The 14,369-nt window shown below is 37.8% G+C and overlaps 1 protein-coding gene across 1 annotated transcript in view; it reads right to left on the reverse strand.

Annotated features, from left to right (window-relative positions):
- Nucleotides 1-397: 397 nt before the first annotated feature.
- The window catches only part of LOC135205624 (uncharacterized), a 168,453-nt gene continuing 154,481 nt past the window's right edge, over nt 398-14,369 (reverse strand). Inside the window, exon 2 of the mRNA XM_064236417.1 lies at nt 398-1,312. Within this exon, the coding sequence (XP_064092487.1) occupies nt 585-1,312 (728 nt within the window). The 3' untranslated portion in view covers nt 398-584. The remainder of the gene's footprint in view (nt 1,313-14,369) is intronic.

Raw genomic sequence — 14,369 nt, forward strand, 5'->3', positions numbered from 1 at the left:
CTTAGTAAGGCTTATGCTGGCAGCCATTTATAAAACACTAGATAGTGTCATCGATTCGCTCGTTCCTACCGGTAATTCATTTCATTTTCTTCTCCTAAAGTAACGATTTATAGGTGATTAAAAAAAACAATTGTTTTAATGAGTATGGAAATACTAAATCTGAGACGCAGTGAACGTTTGGGAAAATAAGATTTCATCTGAGTACTCATTCATGCCATTCATTTTTATGAATGTCAACGTTTAAATGATCTAGATGGTTGAAAAATAGGATAGCTTCTTTGGCAGGGTAATACACGTCTTACTTGGTAAAATCATTAATTAGGCAGCTCTCTCTCTCTCTCTCGTGAAGCGATGTTAGAGCTATTATTAGGATTTCATTTGAAATAAAACTTCAGCGTACAAATGACCTATTTTTTAATATACCTGCATCTGGAAGAATCTACATTTCAAGGACACTTTCTTACGGTTTCCTTAATATGTCTTTAAGCATCTCCAACCTGAAGGAAGTTTATTCGCATCATTTTGATCTGCCTGCTATTTTGAAGAGAGTTCAGCTGACAGGTTCATATGTGAGCGAACTATTTTTATTGAGAGGGTGATTTAACCACAACGTGCGCATGCGCAGCAGAGCAGGTCGTCTCGCCATGAGTATTATTACCAGGTTCACTTAGAATAGTGTCCACAACTTCCATGACTGATTTCTTGAACTTCCTCATCTGAGCATCCGTCATTTCATGGACATCCGGAAGCAGGCTGAGGAGGAACTGCCTTCGGGGATCTTCGTCAGCGTACATTCTCGACATCTTCCTACTGACGAAGTCTGTGTACGACTGATCGATGTTGCCCCAGGTAGGAAATCTCCTCTTTCTGCGGAACTGCGGTTTGGGTCGGAGTCCTCCCCCTACTTCTGCCGCTGCCCCGTCCACGGAGGTCGGCAGGGCGTCGGCGTCTTGCGGGACATTGTCTTCGTCGGCATTTACAGAAGGCAGCAGCTTCTTCCCTCTTTGGTGACCTACCCCGTCGAGAACCTCGAGGTCTTCTGGTACGTGACCTCCAAGCAGCTCGTCCTCTGATTCCGACCGAAAGGCGTCTTCCTTCTCCGCCTCCTCTTCCTCCTCCTCCTCCTTAGATATGTAATTGCCAGAGACGTTTGGCAGTTGAGTCTTGACGTACGGGATGATGAACTGCATAGCGCTCATCAGGTAATAGGGTTTGGCGTTTTTCCTGCCAGACGGTCCACGGCCAGGCGGCTGCTTCATCTTCCGGACGAACACCGTACGTAGGTTCCGCCATTTCTCCTTGCAGTTCGGCACTGGAATGAGAGAGAAGGCATTAGCATTAGAATGGATACCTCAACAAATGTATAGTATGTGTGTGTTTGTGAGTGAAGTTTTACAACGATTGTCACTGCTGAATCTTGCGCAGAAAATTTTACAACGTTAGCAACTTTATAACATTTATATAAATCACTCATCAGCATCACATCAACCCCTTTCCTAAAACACATAACCCTCCTCCTTGCACACATTTTTGCACCTCCTGAATTTTAAGGCCCTTCCTCTCCATAATTCTTTCTAAATATCTTCCCGGTAATTTCTCGGCCTTTTTCTCCTCCTCATTCATTGCACATTTCGCCAAGCTATCGTCCTCCACTCTTTCAACATGACCGAACCCCATCGCAACATGCTAATGCATCCTTTCACATATACCTGTCTATTATATTTGTGTCTTCAAATTTCTCAACATTTCCGTTCTTCTTGTGTACCGTAGAGGGGGGGGGGGGTGCACTGACCTTCTTGTGCACCGTGGGAGAGGGGGGGGGGGGAGTTATGCCGTCAGTGCATCTCATTCCGTGCAACGTAGGCCTTACTTGAGGTTCTTTACAGCGTCCCTTCGGCCCCTAGCTGTAATTACTTTCATTCCTTTTACTGTACCTCCGTTCATATTCCCTTTCTTCCATCTTACTGTCCACTCTCTGCTAACAGTTGTTTCATAGTAGAACTGCGAGGTTTTCCTCCTGTTACACCTTCCAAACCTTTTACTGTCAATTTCCGTTTCAGCGCTGAATGGCCTTAGTTGCCCCAGTGCTTGGCATAATGCCAAAAATCCATATAAATCAAAAAGTCAAAAAATCAGTTCTTCTTGTGCCCAGTATACTATGCAATAAATAAGTAACTAAATAAATAAAAATTCATCTCAACTCCGTTAATCCTTTTACCATCTTAGGTATTAAACATCCGCAATTCTCTCCAGTGCAGGAATGTAGGTTCTACAATTCCTTCATTCATTCACCTTGGCGCCCATAAACTGTATAAACCTCCCCTCGAATGATTTACTTACGGCCTACTATCTTTTTTGCTTCGTTTATTCTGTGATTCGCCTCTTTTCCCATCCTGCCATTATATATATTTACCCCCAAACACATACGCAAATCAACCACTTCCATTCTTACCCCCATCTATATTAAATCCATTGCTCCAGTTTCCATTTACCCTCCATAACCTTACTCTGCTAACTTTCCTCTTGTAAACATTTAAATTCTTTAACGAATTTCTGCATCTTTTCTTCACTAATCCTAAGTACTACACGCAAATAAAGTGCCTTGTGCAATACCTTTGATCTGTAACCCACTTGAGCTTACTTACCATCTAGGTTACAGAAACATCATGTAGCCTTGTCGATTCTCTCAAGTTTTCAACAAACAATCTCACATGAATCCAGTGTTTAAACCTTCCCTGATCTTTTGAATGTACATGTGTGTTTGCATTGCTCTATTCTACTGAATTGTAACTCTTTACATGGTTGAAGGCTCAATATTGTTCATTAATTTTTTGTGATATGCGTTCAATACCTGAAATTTAACACCATGAAACATTTCAAACTAATTTCACTTTGGATCACTCATCCGATGTACCACGACGTCTTTAAAGCTCACACATACACTTCAATTATGGATGGGATTGGCGCTTGATATAACTACCCCAGAGAAAAGAGAAATTGGTAATCCTTAGTATACCTAACAAGTTCAGATATTTGAAGGGGCTTTATGCATTATTAGCTTTATGAATTCATCAACAGTATGCCAGCACCTGGAATTCGATAAAGTTGGGGGGTTATCATTAACCGTTTATATTCGTCTAATTATTTTTCTTCTTCCAAAGTAACTGTCTCTCTCTCTCTCTCTCTCTCTCTCTCTCTCTCTCTCTCTCTCTCTCTCTGTATGTATGTATGTGTTTGTGTGTGTGCGCTTAGAGATTTGATGGTGTCACACGAATCGTTACAGCATGTATTTGTGCAAGGTTTCGTAAAGATAACTCATCCAGTAGCCGGGTTGTATTTGACGTGGGCCAAAAATTTTGTCCAGCTTATTGGATAAAGAAGTATAATGAACGCGTTCATTATGCCCTTATTTTTCTCTCTCGCTCTTTTATTTTATGATTATCCCTCATTCCAGCTCAGGATATTTTTCTTGTCATTTTTGCCAAACAGCTTGAGTTTTTGAGGCTAAGCTTCATAGTCTCCTAATGCATTTTGCTTGTACGTCGCTTTTCCGGCCTACCCGCTCTCGTTTTTATAGTTGGCCCAGTAATTATCTTAATTTCATGATTCACTCGGCCGTTGGTCTCTTAATTTATTATTCATTCAGCCATTAATTTGCTAAATTCGTTTAGCTGTTCATTCGTGCAGTGTTTTATTCCAATAATTTGCTTCACTCTTTCACCAAACAATTCTTTCTAAGTGTTTAAGGAAATCCTTCTTGTAGTTTGAGTTCTTTTTTCATGTCTTCGTCAGTATGTGCAGCTTTTCATAACTGTTACCAAAAGCTGCAACATTTTGGGCTTAAGTCATCCGGCCTCAGAATTTCCTCTTTATTTCAGTTCCAGACTTCATTTTCTAAACTATACGTACAATCCTATTGTGACCCTGTCTTCCTCATTCTGGTAACAAAACAAAAGTAAATGAAAAACTTTATTGATGATTTTTATGTTGTCAGATTCTCATTCGTTCATTTCCAAAACGTATTTTTTCAAGTTCCTGTCTCCACTTTTAGTTTTCTGTAAAAGAAAACTATTGAGATGGCTTTGTCTGTCCGCCCTCAGATATTAAAACTAATGACGCCAGGGGGCTGTAAATTGGTATGTTGATCATTCCCCCTCTAATCATCAACCATGCTAAGATGCAGCCCTCTAGCCTCTGTAGTTTTTATTTTGTTTATGGTTAAAGTTAGCCATGATCGTGCTTCTGGCACCACTATAGGTGTCAACAACACAGGCCGCCACCCCTGCTCGTTCTGTCAGAGATAGTGCAATATGTTACATTCATAATGCACCTACTGTTGTCCAATGCTGATATTGAATGTTTACCGTTAGCTTATCACTGGCATTAGCAGATTACTTAGTACTGTTTCATTATTCCAGTACGTAATCAATGAATAGTGACAAATTGATGAACAGTTTTATATATATATATATATATTATATATATATATATATATATATATATATATATATATATAAAACTGTATATGCTAATACCAGCGATAGTCCAAACGTGAAAATGAAATATCAGCATTGGAGAACAGTTAGTTCATGTGAATGTAACATTTTGCACAATGTGTGACAGATATACACACACTATATATAAGTGTGTGTGTGTGTGTGTGCGCATGCATGTTTCAAAGTGAATCGGCCATGAAGCAGCTGCTGATTGCGCAGTTGACTTAAAATATGAAATCAAGTCACCTCTGAAACATGGCATATATAAACCTTACGAAGTGTCGCAGGCTGAGAGTGTGCCCAATGCATGTATGGGTAGCCTGGCAGGTGTAGAAAATAAGTCTGAGGAATTCCCAAAGTTGTGTTCTGGAATCCTCCTCCTTCCATCGATCGGCGGTCAACAGACCCCGAACAGCGGGATGTCTGTGGCCATGGGAGTCATACAAGCATTAATTACGATTCGTACCTTTCGCTCGTAGTACTTCTCGGCTCCCGTCGGAAAGGTAAATGGCTGTTGGCATTGATTGACGTTTCTTATGTCTGAGCGACAGAGTGACTGCTCAGGGTAGGACCTAAAAGGCTGCTTTTGAGGGTGGAAATACAGTTGGACGACTTTCCCCCTTGTTGAGATGTCACCATTTGCTTGGGACATGGCGGAATTTATTTTGTTATTATTATTATTATTATTGGAGGCATGATTTTCCGTGTCAAAAATGATGACAATAGTTGCAGGTCCACAATTGCATGTGAGTATAAAGTCTTTAATGGATAATAAAAGCTTTTTCAAACCTTGTACTAGGTTCATCTTCAGTCAAGTCACTTGACTGAAGATGAACCTAGTACAAGGTTCGAAAGCTTTTATTATCCATTAAAGACTTTATACTCACATGCGACATTATTGTGGACCTGCACCATTATTATTATTATTATTATTATTATTATTATTATTATTATTATTATTATTATTATTATTATTATTATTATCAAAAGAAAAAAAGAAGATGTATGAAAAGACTGCCCACACATTTTTATTATTAATTACTATTATTAGTGTATGCTGGAAACAGACCTTCTTTCAAACATGTTTTTATTAAAAATAATGGCAAAATTCACAGAACTGATTTTATACCAGCGTGCCAGAGAGACAAATCGTAAGGAGAATTGAAAGAATTGTGTATAAAATCAATTCTGTGAAATTTGCCATTATTTTTAATAAAATATTTTTTTTTTCTATCACAGTCCTCCAGTTCGACTGGATAGTATTTATAGTATGGGGTTCCGGGTTGCATCCTGCCTCCTTAGGAATCCATCACTTTTCTTGCTATGTGCGCCGTTTCTAGGATCACACTTCTGCAGGAGTCCTGGAGCTACTTCAGCCTCTAGTTTTTCCAGATTCCTTTTCAGGGATCTTGGGATCGTGCCTAGTGTTCCTATGATTATGGGTACAATTTCCACTGGCATATCCCATATCCTTCTTATTTCTATTTTCAGGTCTTGATGCTTGTCCATTTTTCCGTTTCTTTCTCTTCAGCTCTGGTGTCCCATGGTATTGCGACATCAATGAGTGATACTTCCTTCTTGATTATTATTAATATTATTATTATTATTTTTTTTTTTTTTTTTTTTTTTTTTTTTTTTTTTTTTGCTCTATCACAGTCCTCCAATTCGACTGGGTGGTATTTATAGTGTGGGGTTCCGGGTTGCATCCTGCCTCCTTAGGAGTCCATCGCTTTTCTTACTATGTGTGCCGTTTCTAGGATCACACTCTTCTGCATGAGTCCTGGAGCTACTTCAGCCTCTAGTTTTTCTAGATTCCTTTTCAGGGATCTTGGGATCGTGCCTAGTGCTCCTATGATTATGGGTACGATTTCCACTGGCATATCCCATATCCTTCTTATTTCTATTTTCAGATCTTGATACTTATCCATTTTTTCCCTCTCTTTCTCTTCAACTCTGGTGTCCCATGGTATTGCGACATCAATGAGTGATACTTTCTTATTATTCTTATTATTATTATTTATATTCCAAGAATCATAAAGTCATGGACTTGATAATAGAAAGTTTCTCTGCCAAGAAGTCCCATATATAAAAAAAATAGAAAAATGGAGTTAAATATATATTTGAAAGAAAATTATTGATTAAATAAAGTAAATTGCGAATAAATATATCTTTAACAGACATTTTTGTTAATGCCCATAAGGTCACTTATGCTAAGACTTGAAACGCACTGAGTTTCCAAAAGCATAATTAAATAGATATAAAATTATGTATTTTTCTTTTTTATTCGACCGGTACTTTTAACAGCTACTCTGTATTAGAGGCGGACTCTCCAGGTTGGAGGTCAGTATGGCCTACCATTTCAGAAAGAAGGGAAACGCTCCGCTATCATTCACATTTAAGTAGCGGATCAATATCATTTGATGTTATTAACATTCAGTAATTTGCGAAAAAAGCATCTACCTAATAGATTGCCAAATGACTAAAAAAGTGATTAACAAAACGAAGAAAATATTCAATGAAAACGTATCGGTCAGTAATGTTGTCTCTCTCTCTCTCTCTCTCTCTCTCTCTCTCTCTCTCCCCTCTCCAACCCCTCTCTCTCTCTCTCTCTCTCTCTCTCTCTCATTTATGGGAAATATATATGCTTACGTATGCATCACACGCAGTGTGAGAATTTCATCACATTTTCTCTGTGTCAGTAAGTTTTTCAGCTGCAACTTTGAGAGAGAGAGAGAGAGAGAGAGAGAGAGAGAGAGAGGAGAGAGAGAGAGAGATTAAGCTACATTAGGCTACAAGTAACCACAAAATTTTGTTAATGAGGTTTTGGTTTTTCCATTCTTCTCTTTTGTTTGGTTTCTCATATTGTATTTATTTATTTATTTACTTCTGTAATCCCACTTGGGGTTTTCATGTGATCATAGTCTTCGTGATTTAATTACTTCCGCCCAGTCCACGATAAATGTTTGTTTTCATCCTGTTCATAGATGGTTGAACGCTTTCGTACATCCGAAGGAAAGTGTAGGATAGATAATTTTTGAAAGTTATTTTATTATAATTGCATACATGCTTAACATTTAAATAAAACTCATTTATTTTGTAAACGTGTAGTCTACGTAACACGTTTCTAAATCATATTAGCACACATACAAAATATCGTTTTCTTCACCATACCTGTTGGAGAGAATCCAGAAGTCTAGACCAGTTTTCACACTTCCTTTCACACCTTACTACTCTTTAGGCATGATAGATAATTAGTGATGATCACATATTTAAATTTGACCATGACTGCGTTGCGCAGGTCGATCATTTTAATTCGGTTTGGCAATGAGCGAATCAGGTTTTTTTTTTATTTAGAAAATATACATTTACAGTTTCTTACAATTTAGGATATTCTATATACATTACACTCTACTTACATAAATGAAATTGATAATCATAAAAAAAAAAAGACTGGACATATTGCGAAGTAAAAAATATTTTGCATTTATCCCCAAGTGCTTTCAACAACATAACTCTTGTTTTGAACATTCAAATTTTTATAAACGCAAGCATACTTAACTCATCTGCTAAGGGCGTTACTTTATGAATATACCAAATTCCAGTTATATATTCACTTGTTAAACTCATTGCTGTATTTTTATCTTTTTTCTGAATATGCTTCAAAATCAATGGAAATGCTTTCGTAGTTGTAGCGTGGGCGAGTGAGCTTTGGCCTTGGTAACCCGTTATGAGACGATGCATAACACTTGCGCCGAAACAGGAGTCATTCTTAGAAGGGGAAAAAATATTTAAATTGATACGAATGTTTAATATGAATTTATTTTCGTGTTTCAGATTTCTAATTAAATTATTCAAGCGGTCATTACGCTAAAGTTACATAGTCGTCATTACGTTAAAGTTATAGAAGAGTATACATGAATATGTATCATTCAATATGGGTGTTAGGAGTGAATGTTGAGAGATTAATTGAAATGAGTTCAAATTTGGTGTCTTGCTGCCATAAGCAGATATACATAATAAAAAGAATAAAAGAAATACTGTTTAAAGTGTATGACTATTTAGTTTAGTTTTAAATAATTGAGAATCATGAACAAAATATTTTAAATGGCATGAGAAGGTTACGTTAATGTGATCCTTATGTAGACATCAAAATAATGAAAATTATTTCAAGCGTTTTTTGTTATTGATTGAGAATGATGGTAGAAATATGCCATAGCTGAAGAAAAAAGGTGGATTTTAGCTGTTACCATCTATTTTTGCAGTATCAGAATTAATGAAAATATAGTTTGAAAAGTATGAATCATTGTTAGTTTTTATGAATAAATCACAGCCCTCCACCCCCAAAAAAAACATATATATATATATATATATATATATATATATATATATATATATATATATATATATATAAAGTGATATATCACTTAAAAGGGTGAAGAAGGTTGTTGACGCGTTGATAGAGGGGCCGGAGTGGGTGGAGGAAGAGAGTATGAACTGATGTGTACACTGCATTACCTTGAGACCTCAGACGAAGTCCATTACTGTTCATACACACTTCCCTATCACATGCATTCCGAAATACCTCTCTCTCTCGCTGCGAACAGTTAAGGCTGGTTCAACGCCTGACCATGAAATGCTCCGTCCTCCACCTCCTCCCTCTCACCCTCACCTTACCCTCACCCTCCCCAGAAAAACCCCCCACCCCCCCCGCGTCTTCACCCCTCTCTGAAAACCTCTCCTCCTCCTCCCCCCACCCCCCCCCCCCCCTTTTCAGTACATAACAACCAACCCCCCCCCCCCCCCTCCACTTGCCTTCCACCTACCCTCCCCGCCCCTCCCCCTCCACGCCCGTGTCGTACTCTTGTTTCTTCTTCCTTCGCGTCGAGTCGGCTTCTGGTACTTGTTACGGTTTCCTCGTTTCTGTGTGGCGGCTCTCTCTCTCTCTCTCTCTCTCTCTCTCTGGTGTAATGGCTTCGTTATTTCACACTTTATCACTTGATATTCTCGTTTTCGTGAGTTATTTAGGCTCTCTCTCTCTCTCTCTCTCAGTTGCTAAGTCTGGTTGTAATGTTACATCAGTTTTCCAGCGTTTAACTCTCTCTCTCTCTCTCTCTCTCTCTATATATATATATAGTATCTGTGTGTTGTCAAGGCAGGTTATAGTGTTACATCAGTTTACACTACCATATCTCTCTCTCTCTCTCTCTCTCTCTCTCTCTCGTTTTTGAGCGACTCTCTTTCACTCGCTTTCTATAACATTACGGAAGGCGCTTCCTCGTGCACTACTCATTTAGAGAGAGAGAGAGAGAGAGAGAGAGTGAGAGAGACTTACAACCAAGTCTTCCAAATATTAGCATTACTATACCTGGTAGACAGTATTGTTTAATATTCTAATTGCCTTTTGAGGTGAGGTGTCAGTTTGATTAATGACTGGACGTCTAGAATTTCAATGGCGCCTATTACCAATACCAATTTGATACTTCTCTTGTTTCGGGAGATTATGAAAGAGAGAGAGAGAGAGAGAGAACACAAATTGGTTTATCCTAAGATTCGACAGTGACAAAGCTAGAGAATTTACGTCTCCGTTAAGTATATACGAACTTTCGACGTAGGTAGTTATTATTGTTATTCTGTGTATATTTTTAGTAATACTAATTTTTATAATGATATTTAATTTATTTCTTTTTATTATTAACGTTGTTATCTGTTTTTTTTTTATTTTTCTTTCTCCCTGCAGTCCGAAATATTCGTATATTGTAATGGGTGTATGCATGTATGTATGTATGTATGTATGTATGTATGTGTGTGTGTGTGTGTTTGTTCCTTTCGTCTATAGCGGTGGTGGCATCAGAAAGTTTGCTTTTCGAGTCTCTAGAGTCTTGTGGGGACAGGTTGCTAGCCCCACCCCCTTTTTGAGATAACCCGGACCGCGAGCGCCCCCCCCCCCCCCCCCCCCCCCCAAGCCTTTTTATCGAAGCGTGCCCGTCCCGGTAATATGCTGCCCGTCTGCCTTATCGACCTACGTATATCTATTGAGTATCAGTTTTCTGAGATATCCTCCTTTTTTTTTTTATAGCAAAGAATGATTAAAAATGGTGGTGTTGATTTGTCAACTCATTCCATGGTCAGGTGTGATACAGGTATTGAGGAACGTCTTGTATTCGTCTGATTCTGAAAGGCAAGATGTCCTGGGTGTCCTACTCTTCCGTTATAAATACGTATGCGACTGAAAGTGTCTTCAAGTATTGACGTATTTCAGAAGAATTACTCGTGGAACATTCTACAGTTAAATTAGGATCGTTCTAGACCCTTTGAGGGTCGATATCTAGGACTAGTATTTCTTGGAAGTCATTATCTTCATGATATGTATAGTCTTTTGTTTGGGTTTTTACTGTCATCCCCAACGGGTTTGTACTCAACACGCCACATAAGTGGATACATACTGGGTTCAAACCCTTGGGGGTCATTATCAAGGAAAGATCCGTTAAATTATGTATGTCGCCGTGACTGTTGTGTTGGGGTTTTCTCTAGAGCCACCCCTAGTAAAACAGCTTCAGCTCACGGACGCTAATACACACACACACACACAAACACACACACACACACAGGTTTTAAAATGCGTTTAGTCAGAACCCCGTCGGATGGCAAATGAATCTTCCTTGGAGTATAAGATAAGCTACTAACGTGGATATTTGTTGCTCTCTTCAGTATTCATGGTCATAAATACAGTATTTTTCCTTGTGCACTCTTTTTCCTCAAGAATTAGTGCCTCAGGATTGTTAGTCGTATACATAATTGTTCTCTGTGATAAGAGCAAGTCACAGCTTTGTTAAGATAATTTTTCCTGTTGATAAGCACGTCAGCAGCACTTGAAGTAGTAATAATAATAATGATGACGATAGTAATAATAATATAATAATAATAATAATAATAATAATAATAATAATACCCCCAACTGATTAAACCTCTGAAGATCTCACTGTAGCCTGGAAATGTAATGTCCGTTCTTCGACTTTAATTCTCTCACTGAACAAAACTTATTTGAACATTAATGAATCTTGGAATAAAACGGACTTGATGTCATTCACAGGCAGTCTTCACACCTTAGTTTCTGGTTGTAAATAAAAAAAGATACGCGTTTAAAGCTACAAGGAAAGCTTGACACTTGATGTCATCGTTTCCGTCTTATTTTCTTGTCTTCAACAACGTCCTTTCTAATTCAGGTTCATCTTTAAAGTCTTCACTTGTAATAGAATTTTTTTGTGTCATTGTTTTTTTGATTTATTGTATCTCAGACTTTGTCTTTTTATTTGATTGTATATCTGACTTTGTTTTTAACTTATTTTTTCAATGATGTCACAAGTTTTTTTTTCATATGTTTTCTTTGACGTCATTGTGTTAATGTTTCATCAGGCATAATTTTATTGGTGTTTTTATCTCACATCCTTATTTTTACTCAAATTTTATCTTTGGCATCATTGGTTTTTCGCCTCGTTCTTGGTTTTGTTTCATTTTCATCTACTCTCCTTGTTTTTATATTATCTATTCTATATTATTAAATATGTCCTGTTTCCATAATTCACAGTTTATTATAACTTATTTATGTGAGTCTGTAGTACGTTAAGAATTTATTTAGTGTTACTAACTGATTTTTCCCTTTCGCTTTTCAAGCTGTCACGCAAATAGTAACTTTTCAGATTTGGAGAAATAATCTCCTCGAGAAAATCTATAGAACTAATTGTTTGTTGCAGGAAAAATAACCATTGGGTAGTTTCTATTAATATATCATTTCAATAGATGAAACCTATTCTCACGGAACAAGCACACCAAAGGGGCCATTGACTTGAAATTCAGTCTTCCAAAGAATGTTGGTTTCAACCTCCCACAGCAGACCCCACACTGCAGCAGCAACTGATCAAGATATAGAGCCAGTGATTTTTCATCGCCCACTGGTAGACGCGAACCCTCAATGTCTGAGTGGCATACCACGACACTAACCACCATACCAGCGGAGTAGCAAACTTTCTGTTACTGAAATCAAGTGAGGAAACTAACGTGAGAATGGATAGTCAAAGACGGTTAGAAATCAGTCTAGTTTCGTGTATGGCGTTATTTTTGTCACTGAAATCAGTCAAGATTTTTTTTATTTATATAGTTACTCTTATCGCTAAAATCTACCATTTTTATAAAGATAATTTTAGTTTCATTGAATTCATGATGATGTGGTTTTTGAGACACGATTCGTTTGAAAAATCATGTTTAATTATCTTCCCTAGATAGCGACTGCCAAGGGTTTTAACCCGGTATTTATCCACCTTTACAGCGTGTAAATTTTAGTACAAGCCCATTGGGGATGACTGTCAAAACATAAACAAAAGAATGTAAATATCATAAAGATAATGACCCCCAAGAAATATTAGTCCTAGATCATTTTGAAATCCGCCAGCATTTTAATTTCTTTTCTTTTTTGCAATATTCTTGGTATTATGTGCCAAGTTCCTCCATCGAGAAGGGCGTGACTAATAAACTGTTCTTCAGGTTATGTCTTTAAAGAAAATATAGGAAAGTGAATGGTATATAAAGTCTTGCATATTGCCTGATAAAATGCTTCATCTTTCCCCTTTGGACTTTTTCATTTTTAAATTTACTATTGTATTTGTATTGATCGCCTCTCGGTTAGTTTAGTTAAACAATATCGCATTTGGGAGTACCTGGATATGTGACCAGAGCTGCTGTTGGTATATAAACTCTGACCATTACCTATACCTACTGCGGACCTGAGAATTCTTTACTACAGCAGTTACATAAACCAGTGTATCATAAATAATAATCTTAGAAAATGTTTGAGGCAATCAGAATAGTTGGTTTTAGTATGGGACATTATTTTGATCAGCATGATATGAGAAAACCTCTGACGTCGATATGCATTCCCTGCTGTAGTTGGAAACTGTTCCCGTGACATCGAAGAGCCCAGGACCCGTATGCATACCAAGCTTGATGGCGTTTATTGGCCATCTTGTCCTCAGTCCTGGGCTTTGACCTAAGCCCGAGGGAACCGATACGTCTGCCTTTTCAAGGATGGATTGTTGTAAGTAAAAGTAGAACATGAATAGGTGCGAACTTAATCATACGGTGTTGTTGGGCAGAATAAAAATGTTCGAATTTTCCTGCTGTATTTGATAACCAGAAATTTCCATCGCATTAAGTTTCATATAGGAAGCTAGTAAATACATGTCGTCTTAAAGTGAGGAATTTGAATGTATCAAGAAGCAAGATCACAAGAGAACGAGAGAATTACAGAGGGTTGTTAAAGCAAGATCACAAGAGAACGAGAGAATTACAAAGGATTGTTAGAGCTTATGAGAACGTAGGAAAGCAAGGAGTTTAAATACTCAATCAACCTCCTTGTAGGAAAGTACTATTACGATGTAAAGTGTTGCAAGTTATATTAGGTAGCGTGCATGTTGCATTGTCTATATATATATATATATATATATATATATTATATATATATATATATATCATATATATATATATATCATATATGTGGCTGCCGTTTTATGTTATTTGGAGGTCGACAAGTCTGTGAAACATTATATTTTATGGCCAGTTTCCTATGCAGAGAGAGTCAAGGCATCATGCAGCCCTAAGTAGCTGGTGGCTGCTGATAGCTGTAATGTGGAAGATGGTAACCTTCTGCTGGCGAATTCCCTTCGGCAAGAATGAAATCACGAGTGTTTGACCTTATCAGTGACCTCCACCGCGGAGCCAAAGTCGAACAGACCAAAGTATTGATAAGATAAAGCGATTCGATGCGTACTTCGTCAGCCACAGGTGGTCCCGTGTCTTGTTCAAAGGACCGGAATCAGCTTT

This window comes from Macrobrachium nipponense, chromosome 24, assembly GCF_015104395.2.
Source record: "Macrobrachium nipponense isolate FS-2020 chromosome 24, ASM1510439v2, whole genome shotgun sequence".
Lineage (NCBI taxonomy): Eukaryota > Metazoa > Arthropoda > Malacostraca > Decapoda > Palaemonidae > Macrobrachium > Macrobrachium nipponense.